Source organism: Palaemon carinicauda, chromosome 2 (assembly GCF_036898095.1).
Source record: "Palaemon carinicauda isolate YSFRI2023 chromosome 2, ASM3689809v2, whole genome shotgun sequence".
Lineage (NCBI taxonomy): Eukaryota > Metazoa > Arthropoda > Malacostraca > Decapoda > Palaemonidae > Palaemon > Palaemon carinicauda.
Window position 1 is genome coordinate 151,515,625 of NC_090726.1, and position 20,481 is coordinate 151,536,105.

Genomic DNA, 20,481 nt, shown 5'->3' on the forward strand with positions numbered 1-20,481 from the left:
ACTGCAAATCGATTTCTATATTCAATTCCACTCTTTGGAAATGTTGGTCATACATACACCTCTTTTTGCCTTTTCAGATATCTCCTTAGTTCAATGGCTGTTCTTGGAATCGTCCTTTTTGGCTGATTACTGATACTGCTAATCTTCTTTAGAGTTATTGTGTATGGATAAAAATTAAACACACTAGAATAAAGGGAATTAGAAATTATATTAACAGAACAATGTTTTGTGACTGAACTAGGTGAGGGTTACATGTAAACTGGGTCAGAAACTATCATATCAGTCGCTCGATCACCTTGGCTAAATATCTCGACCCATGCAAGTTCTTTCAATGCCAAATTTTTGTTTGATCTCTTGGGAAAAGAATGCCAAAGAATTTTGTTTGATTACCAATTTCAGTCAAACCTCTAGCCACGAAAGAATCGGCTTACGAAATTTTCACTTCACGATAGGAGATGCGAAGAATTTTATGACTCGGATCACGAAAAATGTTTCCGACAACGAAAGGCAGTACTGAGCAGGAGCCCAACCGTATCCGAAACGGATTTTAAAATTCGCGCCGCCAGCTCGTAAACTCGCTACCATCCTCCTACGTTCCCATTGGTTATCTCCCTACTTGGATGCTAGTTATCACCATGACATCCCGCTCTCCTATTGGTTGACATCTACTGTACTGTATCCCATCATGCATCTACGCACTTGCGTTCCTATGTCTTTTCGTTCCGCCAGCGGTATCGTACGCATTGACTTAGTGTTTGTGATTTCGCTTTCGTAACAATTTTACTGTACGTACTGTTATCGTGTGTTATCCTACGATACATCATTAGCCATAGGTCCCAAGAAAGTCCCTGATGTTAAAGGAAAGAAGAGGATGATGCTTTCCATGGAGATGAAGATGGAAATAATTAAGAAATACGAGTCCGGCTTCAGTTAAGTGTGCTCGCGAAGGAATATGGCCGAAATCCATCTACAATAGGAACAATCTTGAAGCAGAGGGAAGCTATCAAATCAGCAACACCTTCTAAGGGCGTGACTGTTTTCTCCAGCAAGAGAAGCCCCTGCCATGATGAGATGGAGAGACTGCTGCTTGTCTGAATAAAGGACAAAGAAATGGCTGGAGACACTATCACTGAAGCGATAATCTGCCCGAAAGCCAGCGCCATTTTCGGTGGTCTCGTGCGTGCTCAGGCTGAAGCCGACGCATGAGAAGGAACATCGAAGCAGGAACCCCCAGAGTTCAAGGCTTATCGTGGGTGGTTTGAAAAATTTAAGAGACGCTCAGGCATTCATTCGGTGGTGCTTCATGGGGAGGCTGCAAGCTCGGACACGAAAGCGTCCGAAGCCTTTGTTAAGACGTTCGACGAGTTGACTGTCTGGGAAGGCTACAGTCCCCAGCAAGTCTTCAATTGCGACGAGACTGGGCTGTTTTTGGAAAAAAATGCCTCGTTGAACGTACATCACGGCAGAAGAATAGAGGCTACCTGGGCGTAAGCTTATGAAGGATAGGCTTACCTGTGCACTCTGTGCAAATGCCAGTGGGGATTGCAAGGTGAAACCTCTGCTGGTGTATCACTCCGATACTCCTCGAGCCTTCAAGACCCACAAAGTCACTAAGGAAAGTCTAAACGTGTTGTGGAGGGCTAATGGAAAAGCCTGGGTAACAAGACAATTGTTTATCGAGTGGATAAATATTTGTTTTGACCCGACTGTGAAAAAGTATTTGGAAGAGAAGTGCCTCCCTATGAAATGCCTGCTGGTACTAGACAATGCCCCTAGCTCACCCTCCTCTCCATGAAGATATTGTACTACAATATTCCTTCGTCAATATTCTCTATCTTCCACCGAACACCACCCCTCTCCTCCAGCCCATGGACCAGCAAGTGATTTCAAACTTTTAGAAACTCTACACAAAATATCTTTTCAAGAGATGTTTCGAAATCATTGAGAGCACAAACCTCACCCTTCATCAATTTTGGAAGGAGCATTTTGATATTGTCATGTGCCTCAAAATGACCGATCAAGCTTGGCAGGTGATTTCGAGGCGCACCTTGAACTCAGCTTGGAGGAAGCTTTGGCCTGATGCCGTCTCTGCACGAGATTTCTAGGGCTTCCACGCAGACCAAACTGAAGACGATCCTGAACCTGATGCTCGATCTGAAGTTGTCGAGATCGTTACACTCGGGAAGTCCATGGGTCTGGAAGTTGATAAGGCCGACATTGATGAGCTTATCCAGGAGCACCAAGAGGAACTTATGATGGATGACCTGAAGGAGTTGGAGGCCATGCGAGTGAACGCCGTTCATGAAGAGTACAGCGGGGGGGAGGACGATGAGCCACTGACAACGGCAGAAATTAAAGAGGGTCTAGATGGCTACTATAAAATGGTGACTCTCATAGAAAAGAGACATCCAGAAAAAATTCTCACAGGTCGTGCGCTTGAGTACTGTAATGAAGTTTGCCCGAGCTATTTCAGGAACATTTTAAGAAGTAGACAGAAAAAAGCTTCTTTGCACAATTACTTTAGTTAGAGGCCTTTGGTAGAAGCAGACCAAGGGCCAGCTAAAAAACACAAAGAAAGTGGTAGTGATGAAGAAAATACGTAGTGTAGTTAAATTTAGAAAATAGAAAACGTAAAGTAAAAAAGAAAATAGAAAAATGAAGAAAAAAATTTTATTTCAAGTTTTTCGTAAAGTTAAGTGTTAATATTTCCTGCCATTTGTAGATGTGTTTCCTAAAATTACATGTTAATGTTTTCTGTCATAAATCAGTTTTGTAAAGTTAAGTGTGTACGTTTTCTGCCACTTGTACGTAAACATTTTCTGCCATTTTCATCCTCCTCTACCGCCCCTCACTTCGCTCTCGGACATCGCCACATTCCAAAGGTAAGGGTCCTCATTTTTGTTACTTTATTTTCATGGTTTGCTCTAATTAAACACTTCTTTTCCAGAATATTAATGTTAATTTATTATTAGATTATCAAAATACAGTACTTTTCATATATTTAGTACATTTAGGGCCAAATATCATTTTTATAATCATTTAATGTGGTGTTTTTCTAGGGTCTGGAACAAATTAGGCTATTTACATGTAAAAGGCGACTCGCTACACGAAAAAATCACTTCACGAAAGTCCTTACGGAACCAATTAATTACGTGTTGCGAGGCATCACTGTTGTTCCAAGCCCTGGGAGTTTTATTTCCAAGATATCACTACAGGGAATTAACACGTTCACCTAAAGCTACTCCAGTAATATAAGGGTATCCAATTTGGATGCAATGAGCTGAAATAAGGTAAGCAGCATTTAGAATGAAGCACTTAGCTGAAGCCTTGTGCTTCAGGAAGGCAGCAAAAAAGAACACACTTGCAAGTCCAGAGATGGCCATAAGGCCTTCGACTTTTGTAAGGACTGTAACTGGATACCTGAAGTAGCTGGCAATACAGGAGCATAGGTGCCAGGATAGTTGCACAATCACTTCTCTCATCAAGAGTAGACTCTGTCTGGTCATGTCCCTCACCATGAGTGAAAAGGTTAGGTTGAGGTACCTCTGATTTGAGTGTAGCCCCATGAATTGGGAAAACTGAGGGGAATGAGCAGAAAAAAAAGTCTGAAAAGCAAGGCAGTGAGACACCTTAGTGAAAGGTATGGTGTTAACCCAAAAAGTTGCTGGCAGCTGCTTGATGGTCTTAATATTGGCCCTGTACTTCATCCCACTTCATTGGAGACCAACCAGAACAATCCTTACAGGTCATATAAGAATTACTAGTCTATCTCCTGTGAAAAGAACACAGATGAGGGCCTACAATCTTCTACATGATGATTTGTCTACACTCGCCCCCTTATATCAGGACACTCGTGCTGTTCATCTTCCCCTTTCTCTGTAGCATAGCCACCTATAGTTATTGATACTGCAATAAAACAAATCAGTAATCATACCATAGAAGGTGGTGCTGTTAATGTTTCTCCTGCGATACACTGTAGGCATTACTTAAGGGTCCTTTCCAGTGTCCATTTGGCCCCTAGCTTTTGAGCCTTTTACTATACCTCTGTTGCTGTTTTCTTTCTTCCAACTTGCTATTTAACATCTTAGCTTTTACTTTATATTCCAACTTTGAGGTGTTCTTCCAGTTCCAACCATTTCCTCAATTGCCTCCAAGGCCCCAACAGTGGGCTATATAGCCAAAATTAATTATTCCAAATCAGTAATCAATCAACAGACAAAAATGTCCAAGGATCCACAGATATTGACCATTGTTGAAGGATTAGTATGCTGGTAAGTTGACTCATGAACATCAACATTGGTTCTAAATATTCAGAGTACAGCTCACTTGAGGATGATATATCCAAGTGTTTTTTTATTGTTTTGATTATGCTATTTTTACAGGAAAAATTTGAATTATATATTAGTGTAGAAAGTACTATACAGTATTGGGTGAATAGAAAGTATCAGCAGAGAATAACCCTGCTTTATTCAACTTAGACTGCATTTAATTACATTTGAAATCCCAATAAGGGATTTTTGTTGAAAGAATGTTATTGTAAATTCTGCTGTGGGTGGGATCAGATGGTCACTAAAATGAGAATGTTGATAAGGACATCCATTAAGTAATCATTTGTTTTATAATCCACTGAAAAGATTACTATGAAATTAATGTCATCATCTAGTTTGTTGAGGGATTCTAGATATCTCACTTCAGGCATTGGGATGTGCTTTATAGGTTTTATTTGCCATATTATGAGTTTTTATTTATAGTTCAAAGAGCTCAAATGTCATGTTATTTCTTGCATAGCAACATATGCATATGTAAAAAAAAAAACTATATAAAAAGGTAGATTATTTAGTAATGTTTTATTTCCTTTCTTTTAGCCCTCTTCCAGTATATGCACTCATCAACCCGTATGACAACCAGCCTCTTCCTTACATAATTGGCTCTCAGATGTTTATGGAAGATAACAGAATAGGCTTGCAGGATCCTTCAAGTGAAGAGAACTCTAAAGCTACCCTTACTCCTGACGAAACAGATACTGATGAGGAATCTGATTTAGAGTCAAAGAAAAATAAGCCTATTCCTGCTAAAAGTTCAAAGATTATTGTGAGTTTAAGTTTCTAAGTAATTGCTATTGAGCCTTGATTATTGGTTGAACTATAGAAAATTAAAGAAATATTTTAGATTAAATTGACTTTTTTTATTACTCACCCTGGTTTATGTATTTATTGCAGGATGATGACAGTGATTCTGATATATCAGGACAAAGCTCTGATTTGCCATCAAAAAATCCTAATGAGCCCGTACCTCAAACCGTCTCGAGTAATGAGGAAGACGATGAAGATGACGAATTTTTCAAGCCATCAACTAAACCGTCATTAAAGGTTTGTTTGAGTGCAGAATATTTTGTCATACTGTAGAGTTTATCCTTTACATTACTGTACTTATCAGAGGAAATTAAGTTGGTTTTTTACTTAGGTGACTATTGTATGACCACAGTGCACTATTTTTTTTCTTTTTGTAATGCAATGGGGGGAAAGTAGTGTAGGAAAATTTTAGTTTATTTATGCTTTTTTTTTTCTTTCACCCTGACCAATCATGTATACAGTATATAAGTTTCTGTTATAATTTAAAAGGTTACTCATTTGTCAAACTTGTTCCTTATAATTAAGAAAAAAAATATTTGCATGAGAATGAGGTCTTTCATAGTCTGGTCCTGTTTAACAAATAGAGTAAATAATAAAAAAAAAATATTTTATTGATTCAAGTTGATTATACAGTACAAGAATCTAAGAAAGAGAATACAGATTTCATAGTTTTACTTTTTGTGTATGATGGAGTACTGTGCTGTGCTTTGTCATGAGTGACCGAGTTATTTATCAGAACACTTCCTGTCTTTGTGATTATACATTTTGGGTTTCCAGATTTTATATTAAATGATGATTAAATAAATAATGGGAAATTTTATTTATTACATTCTTTAGATAACAATATTCTCTCTATAGTTAAATGATGATAAAAGAAAATAGTTGATAGACTCGTTCAGGGTTTCTAGATGAAATTTCCCTCTAAAATTATGTAATCATTGTACATGCTTTATCATAACATTTGTTGATTAGATATGTACACATTCCACTTTAACTTTGGTTTCCTTACTTTGACTGTTTGTAAACTCCTTAACAGTTGTTTCTCTGTTGTTTGAAACAAGTGAACTTTGTTACCTTTGTGTTTACGTAGTGATTCTTTTCATCATGAATTTAATATCAGATTTTCTTAGATATTATTATCTGAAATATCAGCACAAGTTGTTGTCTACAGGAGACGTTCTATTGGATTTTGATATAGCTGTGTTAGCTTTCTGCATTCTTCTCATTCTTTTTGGGTGGATTCGCAAAATAGTTAAAAGTAACATTTGATACTACATCATGATTTTAGAGTATGTGTTTGCTGCTGTTGTAATTTTCATCATATGGTTCTTTGTAAGTAGATATGTGTATTAGATTCTCATGCTTATTTCAGATTATTTCTGTATTAATATTTTTCATTCTAGTATAGCCCAGAGTGAAGGTTTTAAAATTTGAAATGCTAAGTATCTTTAGAACAAGGAGATTTGCATGCATAGATAAAATGTGACATGTGGGGATTTTCAATATTCATATCATTTGTGCTGATTTATGAGAAAAAGATTGATTTTGCATGAGCTAACCAATTTTTCTCTTTAATTGAATTTCTATATGTTTAGTATTTGTATAATAGATTTTTATCATTAATACATATCAATAGATTGAATTCAAAGACATGTATCAAAGAACTAAGTCGACAATATATTTATACAACTGTTAATTATAGTTTTGGAAACTTGGCACCAGATGAAGGCTATCTTTATATCATTTGTGCACAATTGAGTCCTACCCATGTATAAACTTTTAAGTCCTTTGAAATACGGAATATCTTCAGCATAGCTGGAATGGCTGTTGAATATTTTAACTAGGTAGTTAGTGACTTTCATACCAAAGACAGTTCACTTGTGTCTTTGACCGCATTAAGTACAGATGTACTGGTGAGTATTATCCGTAGGCTTTTAATCTTTTTCTTATACTTTTCAGTTTTGAATGTTTAATTTTGTTTGTTTTCATCATTATGGAAGAAAAGCAGTATGTACATTATATTTGGAGGGACGAATGGATGCTAAACTAGCTATAGGTCTACATTCTCTGCCCATTTTTTAGTGGACATGACTTCGCAGCCATCCCCATGGGCCATACACAGATTGTGGCCTGTGCAGGGTCAAGCATTTGCTTTTGGGAGGAAAAGGAATGCTTAGGACTCTCCGGTGTCATCCTGGGAATGCCCAAGATGTAGCACTTTTCTCCCCTCATGAGGTTGCTTCTGAGTATACACTCCTGATATGGCCCATGGAGAGTATGCTTCAGAACCCTGGAGAAAAATGTTTTACATGATGAGTTTTTCATGGTTTGGTAGTGAGTGGGGTTCCCCTCAGTGATCGACATAATCCAACATGTGCTGGATGCACTCACGTAGCTGTATAGACTGCTAACAATAAGTTTGACCTAAGGATGGCTGAGTCTGTCTTAGGTCTAAAGGGTAGTCTCTCCATGTCTTTCTTGAGGGAGCTTGTAGGCAAGGATACATTGCCCCTGATTTCCCCAGTGATAAATAAACCATTGGTGACCCTGAAGGCAATACGTGTTTAGTCCCAAGAAGGCTGTGAAACCTATGATGTGGCCCCCTTTTCTCACTGCTTTGCCAGTGAACAAATGCCAATTAGGCCAGTACCAGTTAGACCTAAAAAGTGTTTTGCCCCTGTAAATGTGACACTATTCTATCTTATTTCTCTTCCTCTTGTTTTAGCAAAGTTTTTATAGTTTATATACAGTGAACCCTCGTTTATCGCGGTAGATAGGTTCCAGTCGCGGCCGCGATAGGTGAAAATCCGCGAAGTAGTGACACCATATTTACCTATTTATTCAACATGTATATTCAGACTTTTAAAACCTTCCCTTGTACGTAGTACTGTTAACAAACTACCCTTTAATGTACAGAACACTTAATGCATGTACTACAGTACCCTAAACTAAAACAGGCACAAATATTAAAGGTGATTTTATATCATGCATTTCCTAAACATGCTAAAAAGCACGATAAAAAATGGCAACCAATGTTTTCTTTACATTTATCTCTGATCATAATGAAGAAACAAACTGGAGGTAGAGCTTTGCTTATTACCCAGACATATTTCCCATACTTTTCCCTTAGAACTACATCACATCTTCCTACTTTAGATATATATATATATATATATATATATATATATATATATATATATATATATATATGTATATATATATATATATATGTGTGTGTGTGTATATATATATATATATATATATATATATATATATATATATATATATTTATATGTATACACATATACATACCTACATATATACATAAATACATGCATACATATATATATATATATATATATATATATATATATATATATATATATATATATATATATATATACATATATATATATTACTGTATATATATGGGTTATGGAAAAAATCCGCGAAGTGGTGAATCCGCGATGGTCGAACCGCGAAGTAGCGAGGGTTCACTGTAGGGGATATTTATTTTAATGTTGTTGCTCTTCTTAAAATATTTTATTTTTCCTTGTTTCCTCTCCTCATTGGGGTATTTTCTCTGTTGGAGCCTCTGGGCTTATAGCATCTTGATTTTCCAACTAGGATTGTAGCTTAGCAAGTAATAATGATAATAATAATAATAATAATAATGAAATAATAATAATGATAATGTTAATAATAAAATAATAATAATAATAATAATAATAATAATAATAACAATAACAATAATAATAATAACAGTGCTAACAAAGGGGCGAAAGGTTTCCCCTGTGAGCATTGCTCATGTGTACATTGTCTATGTACCAGCAAAATCAGTGCTCACAGGGTGCAAAAAGGCTGCCCATGTGTATATTGCATTTCTGTGGATCGTCCCTGCACCGGTCACCCCGGGACCTGTGGCTCCTGTTATCCTTGTGCTAGTACCCCAGCCTCTGTAATGCCTTCTTCCTTCTTAAAGCCCAGTGATTGTTTTGCCAGTGATAGTGTCTACAGCTTCCTTTTTTTATATTTAACCCCATTGCTGTGGTTCTTGTCAGAGCAACCCATGTGTTTACCGTGTGCAGACAGAATGTCGAAAGACAGTGTTGAAAGACGAAGTGTCGAATGGACAGAATGTCGAACAGACAAGGTGTCGAAAGAGAGATAGTAACATATCCATTTATCTAATGACCTAATTAATCTTTAACTATATAACAATGTTTACATTGATATATTCTTACACATTCTAGAGAGAGAAATTGAGAATAAAGTATCCAATTGTCTAATGACTGAAATTACTCATTATCAAATTAACTTTTAGCTATATAGCATTGTTTACATTGCTATATCTTTTACATATATACAGTATTCAGTCTGTTAGAGATTCACTCACCAGTTCTTCGCTCACCAGTTAACTTCCTTCCAAGATTCCAAAGTCTCAATTCAAATTTCCATTATACCAAACCCATTGTAATTGAAATAATAAAGACTCAAATGGGAGGAAAAAAACTGCTACACGAAGGCTATACATAAAGTGATTAATGAACGAATTTATTGGAAATGTGAAAAATAACACCATTGTAACGGCAGAGCAATAAATCAAGGTGAAAGAATTTGCAAAACTACAGAGCATTCACATCAGTAAGACAGTTATATTGATGCTATAAAAGTTATAGATAAGATTAAAATTCATTCTCAACATTCTGAAGAAATTCCATCTATAATAAATCAGTGCACAAACTATGTTCCAGTTTCTATAGTTGGAATGCTTCCAAGAAAGGAATCTCTAGATCGGACAGTAAGGAAAGTTTCTAATTCAACTTTTAGCAGTGAAAATTTGACTGTAGCAACAAGGGGAGAGCCATTCTTATTATTTGAGGAAAATGGTGTAAAGATATATTCAACAACCCAGAATCTCAATACTTTGAGGTCCAATAGAAGATGGTTCTGTGATGGAACTTTAAAGTTGGCCCCTGATGGAAAACAACTACTGTATATACCATTCATGGTCTTATTGATAAAAAAATAACACTTTACTGTTAGTGTCCTGCATTACTGAAAACAAAGATGGGACTACTTATTTCATTATGTTTGGGTTTTTTGTATGAAAAGCAATTAGATTTGGTTTCCATTATTGCTGATTTTGAACGGTCAGCCATCGACCAGATGAGGATAATTTTCCCGGAATCCATAATTTATGGATGCTTCTTTCACTTCAGGCAGTATTTGTCAAGAAAAATCCAAGCCCTAGGATTGCAGACCTGGTATAACGAGTGCAATAATGCTTTTATTATAAAACAAATACAGGCCCTCGCATTTGTTTCTCCCTGGGATGTTTATGTTCTGTTCAATGAATTAATGGAGTCTTTTGATGAAGAAACCGATGAAATATTAGGAGAATTTTTACAATATTTTGAAGCTACATGGCTGGGAATAGTTCAGAGGGGAAGGAGAAGAAAGCCATTGTATGAAATTGACTAGTAGTCAGTTCAAGAGAATTGCAAACAATTTGCCAAGGACCAATAACTCCGTTGAAGGTTGGCATAAGGTATTTCATAGACGAGTGAAGATTTGCCAACCAACAGAGGACAAGCTTTTAAGAAAACTTTGTATGGAGCAGGCCAGCACTGAAATGATTCTAGGGCAAATTCAACAAGGCCCAGCAAATACAAAAAATATGCTATCCTTAACCTAAGACTAAAATATATTTTTGTAACATACGACGTCGATGCTGTATTAGAATATCTTAGAACCATCGCTCACAATCTTTAAATAAATATTGCTGCAAGTTTTTTTAATGCATTAATACATTTGTATTTTCACATTTTATGTTTTCTCATAAATAGAATTTTTATTGCTTATATTAATGCATAATTTTGATCCTTTATCCATTTTATCTTTTCGAGACATTGTTCGACACTTTGTCTGTTCAACATTTTGTCCATTCGACACTTTGTCTTTTGACACTCTTGTCTTTCGACATTCTGTCTTTTGACACTGTCCTTCGACATTCTGTCTTTCGACACTGTCCTTCGACATTCTGTCTTTCGACACACTGTCCTAATACCGTGTTTACTCCCCCATGTGGTAGTGTCATTGTCAACAGTCTTGATTGCCCCTCTTTGACATTCAGCAGCTCGGTTCTCCCTCCTAGTGGCAATTTGAGAATATGTGAGTGATGGAGTTATGCAATACGCTTGAAGCAGTTATAAGATGAAATTAGTTTTTTTCATACAAACCTTACAGTACTTTTGTAATGAATTCACCCTTCCAGCCTCCCAGATATCTAACCTTCCTATTGTGATGATATGAAATGGGAGCCAGGTGATTGATAGGTACTTGATTCACTTGGTGGCACAATGCTGAAATTCCTCCCACATAATGATATCACTCACCTCTCCCTTTTATATCACTCACTGATTTCAAATAAAAACTAAACTAAATACATGAATTTCTTTAGGATTCACTTACAACTGCCCAAAGAACATATATGTCTATGTACAGTCTTGATGCAATACTGTTCTATATTGCATAATATCAAGATGAAAATACCAATAGGCCTATACAAAACATAAAATCACTAAGAAATTTAGATAAATTACCGTATATTTCCGCGTATAAGACGACCCTATATTCCAAAATTTAACCATTAAAAATGGGGGTATCGTCTTATACTACCGTTTTAAACATCACACCTTGAATTCTAGGTCAGGTTTATCAGTAGGCTAGCTTAGGTTGACACACATGAAATGATTTACATTAAGATATAAATGTATAATAAAAGTAATATAACCATTTTTACCATATATATTATTGGCATATCTACAAAAAATGGCATAAATAATAAATTCGAGGTCAGATACCAACTTTTAACCATACGAGCACAGCTGAGAAAATGTAAACATCGAGTATTGGTTACGTTGTTAGCAACTTTTTCTCTCGGTAACCTTTCAGTAATTTTAATGCTAGTGTTAATTACGATAGTAATACCATATAGGATATCATAATACTTATTTATTTAAAAATTATCATTTTAGCTGTAAATAACAATTTTGGATTACAAACGGTACAACCTTTATTTCTGAATAAAAATTACAGTATTGCATTTAAAACTTAAAAAATTGTGAAACTCTATTTCCAATCAATATTAAACAGCCATTAATACATCAGGTTTCTAATTGTTTAGAACAATTCAGTCATACAAACATACCATATTAGGTTATTATCGTATTGTTGCCGATTGTTTTGAGAAAGATGAAGAATGAGTAAAAGAAGAAGAAGAAGAAGAAAAAGAGGAGGAACGGGCATTTCGTACGCGAGCAGCTGATAATCGTAAACAAAACAATGCAGCCTAGGTGACGTGTTTTCTAGGAAAACAATGATAAAGAATTTCCTTTGTTATTTCATTTATTTTGAATTTATAAGGATACAGTAAGTAATATCATCATCGTCACATAACCTATATTTCAAAAGATACCTGGTGTTGCAAAAGTTAGCCTGGGCTATACACAGATGGTTTTATGATTGAGCAGTCGTCTTATACTACCGATGTGAGATAAAATTCTCTCTCTCTCTCTCTCTCTCTCTCTCTCTCTCTCTCTCTCTCTCTCTCTCTCTCTCTCTCTCTCTCTCTCTCTCTCTCTCTCTCTCTCTCTCTCTCTCACATATTTTTTTCATATTCTCTTAAGTTTTACTGGCATATGTAAAGGTTATTCTATTGATAAATGCCCTTTCTTAGTCAGAACGTATTTCTATTGCGATGGTTTGCATTTAATTTTCTTTATATTGCAGTTACACCTGTAAACACTTTCATTGTATCATCATAGGGCTTTCTAATGTTACCATGTTTTAAAGATGTTACTCTGCCAGATGAACAAAATTTATGAAATTGTTTTTGTGATTTTACAAGGTCAATTGGTGACATTTTTAAAGCACTGTTTATTTGGAAAGTACTGTATTATTATTATTATTATTATTATTTGCTAAGCTACAACCCTAGCTGGAAAAGCAAAATGCTACAAGCCCAGGGGCCCCAGCAGGGAAAATAGCCCAGTAAGGAAAGGAAAGAAGGAAAAAATAAAATATTTTAAGAAGAGTAACATTAAAATAAATATTTCCTATATAAACTATGAAAACTTTAACAAAACAAGAGGAAGAGAAATTAAATAGAATAGTGTGCCTGATTGTACCCTCAAGCAAGAGAACTCTAACCCAAGACAGTGGAAGACCATGGTACAGAGGCTATGGCACTACCCAAGACTAGAGAACAATGGTTTGATTTTGGAGTGTCCTTCTCCTAGAAGAGCTGCTTACCATAGCTAAAGAGTCTCTTCTACCCTTACTAAGAGGAAAGTAGCCACAGAACAAATACAGTGCAGTAGTTAACCCCTTGAGCGAAGAAGAATTGTTTAGTAACCTCAGTGTTGTCAGGTGTGTGAGGACAGAGGAGAATCTGTTAAGAATAGGCCAGACTATTCGGCGTATGTGTAGGCAAAGAGAAAGAACCGTAACCAAAGAGAAGGATCCAACGTAGTACTGTCTGGCCAGTCAAAGGACCCCATAACTCTCTGGCGGTAGTATTTCAACGGGCGGCTGGTGCATGTGATTGTATCATTACACAAGCATATTAGTTATACCATCAGTTTGGATACATTACAAATTATTCATTATTAGTTAAAAAAGAAAAACAATTATACATTTAGTTTTTGCCATGCTGGAAGATTGAATATTGCCTTTTCAACCTAATTCAGGGTTTGGTTAAAACAATGTATGTATCTGAGTGACTGCAAAATCATCTAAGTCATAAGAAATTTATGTGTATCAACAAATTTTCATAGTTTCACTTAACCAAACTTTTAATCCTCATGGACCTGGGATTACCTTGCTATATTCTCACAAACCTCAATTTACTCTACTTGATATCTTCTTGCATTTACCAGAATAGCTTTTTGTCTTTCACAAGTAAGATTTCATAAAGTTAGATTTAAAGTTTTATTTTAACATTTTGAAGTTTAGGGAACCAATCTACAGGAAAATCGTTAAAATTTCTTACATCTTTGTATTACATAGTTTCCTGTGAAGTTGTTGTCATAATGACATGTTTGCATTCATCATTACTGTCAGTGTTTATGATATTTTTAACCAGTTGGTTAAAAATCATATTGGAGAAAAAAATAAGTACTGATCATAATAGAAAAGGAATGTTATGGATTACTAACTAAAGTAAGATGGAAATTAACTATATCTTGGAGAAGGTATTTCCTTGTTACAGCAAAGATGCATAGTGATAGAAAAGGCTAGGACCTAGATTAACGGAAATTGTGCCATTACTTATTAGTAATTTACTTTAGTTATTATAAAACTACTACTTAAGAAACACACATACGTTTTGTTTATAACGCTAAAAGCAGAAACGTGTAGCGTAATTATGTTAACCCAAAATGAGAAAGAATACAATAATTTTAAACATAAAACTTACCCGCTGGTTATATAAGAATGGCTATAGCCCCTTGGACGCTCCGCAGAAATTCAAAATCTCGTGGCAATCGCAGATATGCCAGGTGTACACTAGCGCCCTGGTGGTAGATAGGCCAAACTATTCCAAACACTTCAGAACTTCCCTGGGCTCTTGCGAGCAAGAAGTGTTGGAATTCACTCGTGATTAACCTGGATTTTAGAAGTATTGTGGTGATGTATACCTAATTTTCGGGTTCTGTCATTCGCTTATTTGTTTACTTGATCTGTGATCACGTGTTTATAACTTAAAAGGTAGGATTAGAAGGTTTTTCAACCTATTTTAAACCTCATGAAAGCATAAGGGTGGGATGTAAACATCTCGTCCATTGATGACGTCACAGCCTTATGACGTAGGCTAAAATTCTGACTTGCCTTTTTACAAAGAACGATAAGTGAATACTTAATTTTGAAGTATTAAGTTATAAATTAAGTTAAAGGATTTTGTTATTTTAAGAAAATTTTATCCTTTTAATAGGTTTTCCTTAGATAATCTTCGATCTGTTTTGAAAGATTAACTAGCGTTCAGTTTATTTATGTTACGCAGTTGTCAGTATCGTTACGATATTACGATATCTCTTTGTAGCAATTTTTTTGAATAGTACATTCTTCTTACAACTCAAGTTTTTAAGTTGTACTATATAAAAGGGACATTTTATTTTGCAATTAATTGGTCCTTTCTGTATTTTTCTTTAGTCAGAGATTAAAGGAAGTTACAGTTCAGTTAATGTTTATACGACGCAGTATTCTTTACAATTGATGTAGCGCACGATTCTGTGTATCGTTGTTTACTTGTTGGTTTTTGGAATACTAAAATTGTTCGTATATTAATTGTAGATGTTCCAATGGGTACGGGTGATAATTCGCCTTTTATTGGAACCCCTTAATTTAAGGGTTTGTTTTAATTTGTAGATATTAATTTCTTATATCTATCAAGGTAATATTTTTTATTTAACATTTTGTTGCATTTATATGGGATTCAGTGACTTTTGCATTCCCATTCAAACCATTGACAGAATTGTAAGTCTCTCTCTACGGTGCTCATTTTGTTTGAGAGCTCATATACTTTGGTTTTCAAAAATTATGAAAATATCTTTTTACCAAAAAGTAAAATGCAAATTTTTAGTGCTAAATTAGGAAGTGAATTTTATTCAGTGGAGGGTGCTTCTGTTCGGACCTGTCGTTATCCTAGCCTTAGACCTCTGTCAAGCTCCCGGCCCCAGGGGAGAAGTTAAGTCGAACGGCGTAAGGAATCGAGAGGGTAGCCGGGCGTTACAGTCTTTTAAGACCCGAACAGAAGTCCCCTCGAGCGTTTTCTGTCGATCCTCAGAACGCTCACCCTTGCTATAGATAAGGCGAGGTAATAGTGTTTTCTAACATTAAACGCTCGTTTTAGGCACGAAGCTGAAAACAAAATTAGATTCATTCTGCGTGTGTTACGTTTCATGCGGCGTGGACGTAGTGCCGCCGCTTCCACCAGATGGGTGTTCGTCTCCCGACAGTGGGAGCGCTATGGGATCGATGAAGATAATGCTGCATACGTTTCACCTAAGGTTGATCCTTGGTCTTTGCTGTTAGACATGAAACAGCAACTATATTCGCTGATGCAGTCTTATCAGACTGCCGTTGGCAGTGCGGTTGGGCGTCACGATTCCGGTTTTGACGTGGTCGCACAGGCTACTTGCCTTTTCCGGTGATGACTCGTTGTCGCACAGGTGGCCTACCAGCCGCAATGTTCAACAGTGGGAGAAGGTGGCTGCATCGCTTCGAGTACCTGCTCAATGCCAACCGATTGCTCATAGCGCCTAGTGTCAGTCTATTCAGGCGCGCCGACGTTCGCCAGGCAGCAGAGCATGCTACCAAGCGACATGACAGACAGCAGAGCCAAGCGAAGCGTCAGCGGAACGGTGCGTCAACGGAGCGGAACGTCAACGAAGCGGAGCGTCAGCGTCAGTGTGGACGCTTCGCTACCTATGACAATAGACTTTGATGTCTACATGACCATGACCGTCTAGCGTTGGGACGTTGTTGCTCCAGACGCTATATTAAGAAATATATCTTAACTAGAAAGATATTATATTCTCTGACCAAGGCCTGCTGGGCTAATTCTTGGTTGGAAGAGCTAGAATTGAAACCTCTAAGCATTGAGGTCAGAATTCAGAATCCTAAGGTGTGGACTCCTAGGAATCAAGACTTCTCTTCCTAGGATAGAGTCTTGTAGGAGGAAGGGAGTGACTTTCAGAAACTCATGAGAGTTTTTCTGAAGAGTTTCCCTTTTATTTTATACCTGCTGCTCCTCGTTCTGACTTCAGAGTTTTCGCTAGTAGCGTTGGTGTGTCTGTTTATTTTATTATTATTACTAGCTAGGCTACAACCCTAGTTGAGAAAGCAAGATGCTTTAACCCAAAGGGCTCCTATAGGGAAAGATGGCTCAGTATGGAAATAAGAAAATACATAAATTAACATTAAATCATTCTCAGAAGAGTAACAGTGTAAAGAAACAGTGCTCATGGTCAGTGCAATAACGCGTCCTCTATGCAGTAACGAACCTTACTGTAGAGGTTGGTGCAGCAGCGCCTGCAGCTGCAACAGCAGGAAGTGCATTTAGGCCTTTATGAGAATAGAGTGTAAGAGTATATCTCCCACCACGGGCAGATCTTTTATGATTTAATGTATTATGGTTTAAAACACTCTTGTTCAGTGACTCGTAAATATAGCACAGTGCACTGGAAGAGGTGTTTGTTCGTGTTCGTCTTACTCCTAGCCCGACACCTCTTCCTTACTTCCCATCCCCTAGGAGAAGGAATGTCGGTAGGCTGAGGTATATCGCGGACCTTGTGCGCTAAACGTATGTTCCACCGAGTGATCCTGTTGATGCAGTCCAAGACGTTCCCTCTCCGCTTTGGAATGAAGCAGTAAAGCTCTTTTTTCGCCTACGATTGTCGAACTATGACGTCACAACCATGTGACATAGTCTCTTGAGAAGAGCGAAGTTTGGATGTCTTGAAGCGATCAGTTCGTCATCGCTATGGTATCACGGATCTTGTGACTTTTTTCTGCGTAATAGGACACAGTTCCCTGACGAGGATGGCGTTCTACGTTTTCCCTGTCTACTAGACTAGGAAGTACTCGTCACGTACGCACGCAAACAGGACTTACCCTCGCAGCAGGTGTGTCGCGATGCTTAAGCTGGAAGCAATCGAGCGTGTTCTTCCACGAGAGAAGTGGAAGTCAGACAAGTCACATACAATCCTAGCTCTTCCTCTGGAATCTTATGCACTTTCAGGGAAGAAAGAGTTTGTCCTCGTCGAAGGACACAAAACCTAGACTGGGTAGTCACCAACCAATACGTCCAAGACCTTTCAGGAGTCGTATGTTTTCTAATAACTTATCCTGCAGTAACTGATGTTCGCCAGAGGTTTTCTTTTCGAAAGAAGGCGACGTGTCAGCACCGAAATCGTGTAAGACACATAGTTCGAGGGAAAAGGTGCTCAGTTTGCTTCTGTTCACGCTTCTTCTCCTTCCCCAGTTTGGGGGAATGTCTAGTGCTTTACTCTAGGGTCTAGCGACTACTGTTGACGGTATCTCACAGCATTAGATACGTTCAGGTCGCACACAAGGCGCGCTGGAAATGTCATAAGGACTTTCCCAGGTCGCTCACGGGACTGCGGTTGATGATCTCTCACAGCCATCGCTCACGCTTGAGTTGGCGCACACGCTGCCCCACGAGTGTAGGTTTGGTCTGAGCTAAAAGAGGTCAATTTCATCTCTTTTTGGCGTTTATGATTCTCGGGGGGAAAAAATTTCTCCTAAAAGAGTCTAAGAACTACCATAGACCAAAGAAACGGTCTTCCGATAGTATCAGACAGCGTAGTTCTCCGATGCTCAGCAACGCTTCCTCGCAGAGATATGCTCGTGTTACGGGAAGCGTTAGAGCAGATGCATGTGGCAGTCTGGTCTCTCCCTTACGGCAGACGTCACGCAGATGCCAGTTCTGGTCTCTCCCTCATGCAGTCACAGATGCAGAAGCAGACGCCAGTCTGGTCGTATGCTGGACGCTGACTGTCAAAGTTGATCCTTTCAACAAGTTGTCTCATCTTCGCGATCTGCGGGACACGCGACTACCACTCATGCAGACGCATGCTACATGCGGACAGCTCTCGGTAAACTGGTCAATCTGAAATCCTAAGCAACCTAGACGCATGTGTCAGTCTGGACATATGCTGTATAAGGTCAGTCAGGTTTTTCCCGCATCATGATAGACTAACAGTTGCTTCTTTGCGCCACTAACCGGACGCGATGCTGTTGCCTCCTCGCGGCACGCTGTAGATTTGCAACAGGCGGGACGCACACAGAGCAAGGTGAACGCATACAGCACGCTGACACCTTATGGCAATGCAAGCACATGCGGCATTATGGTCGCATGCTAGACGCATACAGTCAAGTCTTTTTCTCACAACAGTATGGACAGACTGTTGTCTCTCCTTCGCGTCTCTCTGGCCACGCAGCTAACGCTCCCTCGCGTCAAGCTTTTGGCTTTAAGTATGTTGAACACTTGCTGGTTACACGCGATCAGGTCTTAACCTCACAGCATGAGGTTCACGTTGTTGATGCTTCTTTTCAACAAGCCTAGCTTCAATATCGGTTTCTTGCGACCAATCTGGACGCGTTTCGGGAGGCGGTATAGATCTTGACTCTCTCTCACGACATGTTGAGCATATGCAGCATGCTGGAACCATACTGGACTCATGCTGGGACCATGCTGGAAGCATGTCATCAGTCCGTTTCCCCGTGTCAGGATCATGAACGCTTTATTTTAAACCATCAAGCTTTAGGTCTGGCTGCCTCCAGTATTTCGGAAAACCCCTAAGATCTAGAGGGTTGTTCGAAGGAGGCAGCTGAGGCTATCGCTTGTACAAAGGACCTTTGCCTCAAGGTTTTGCAGCCCAAATAGGAGGTTTTATGGAGTGGTGTAGAGCTAAAGCAGTCTCTACATTTAGTAACTCTAGAACACAAGTGGCCTATTTATTCTTAGACCTTAGAAGAAAACACATTTTTTCCTCCTCGACCATCAAGGGGTACAGGAGTATGCGGGCAGCTGTCTTCAGACGCAGGAGATTGGATCTATCAAATAAAGACCTTATAGATCTTCTCAGATCATTTGAGATGACTTAGAAGCGTCAGCAAGATTCGCCAGTTTGGAATTTAGAGGTTGTTTCTGGAATTCCGTGGTAGTGACAGATTCGAGCCTTTACACTTGGTTTCTTTTTTAAGGTCTAACTTTGGAGACTTTACTGAGTAAGTCTGGCACAGTTGAGAGTCAGTGAAGTTCACTCATTTAGCAAGAACATGGACTTCACAATGGATAAGCCATAGGCACCTTGCAACCTGGATTCTTGGTCATTAACAAACGTCCTTCTCATCCATGGTCTAAATCTTTCGAGATCACTATCCTCTCGAATATGGTTTGTGAAGGGTTGAGGAGAGTTTTTTGTCCGGTTAAAACGATGAAGTTTTATCAGGACAGGACTAAAGGAGTTAAGAGACTATTCAAGGCTCTTTGGTGCGCGGTCAAGAAGCCTTCGCTATCTATGTCTAAAACGCTCTATCATTTCGTATAGACTTTAATTACAAAGGCTCTCTCACACTGTGGTGTGACAGATCTTAAGCTGTCGAAAGAGTAAAGACTCTTGAAGTTAGAGCTGTAGGAGCTTCTGTAACTTTTAAGCAACTGTTCTCTGCAAAGTATCGTGCATACAGCCTGTTGAAGGGGTAATCCTGTATTCGCCTTGCATTACTTATACTGTTTCCAGTCTCTTTGTGAGGACGGTAA

The 20,481-nt window shown here is 38.1% G+C and overlaps 1 protein-coding gene across 4 annotated transcripts in view; it reads left to right on the top strand.

Moving 5' to 3' along the window:
• The window catches only part of FAM21 (Family with sequence similarity 21), a 245,453-nt gene that overhangs the window by 147,150 nt on the left and 77,822 nt on the right, over window positions 1–20,481 (top strand). For 2 of the 4 annotated variants that reach the window (XM_068359354.1, XM_068359361.1), the window contains exons 5-6: window positions 4,866–5,091; window positions 5,220–5,369. In XM_068359354.1, coding sequence (XP_068215455.1) covers window positions 4,866–5,091; window positions 5,220–5,369 — 376 coding nt within the window. The other 2 variants (XM_068359367.1, XM_068359373.1) reach the window with 1 other exon arrangement.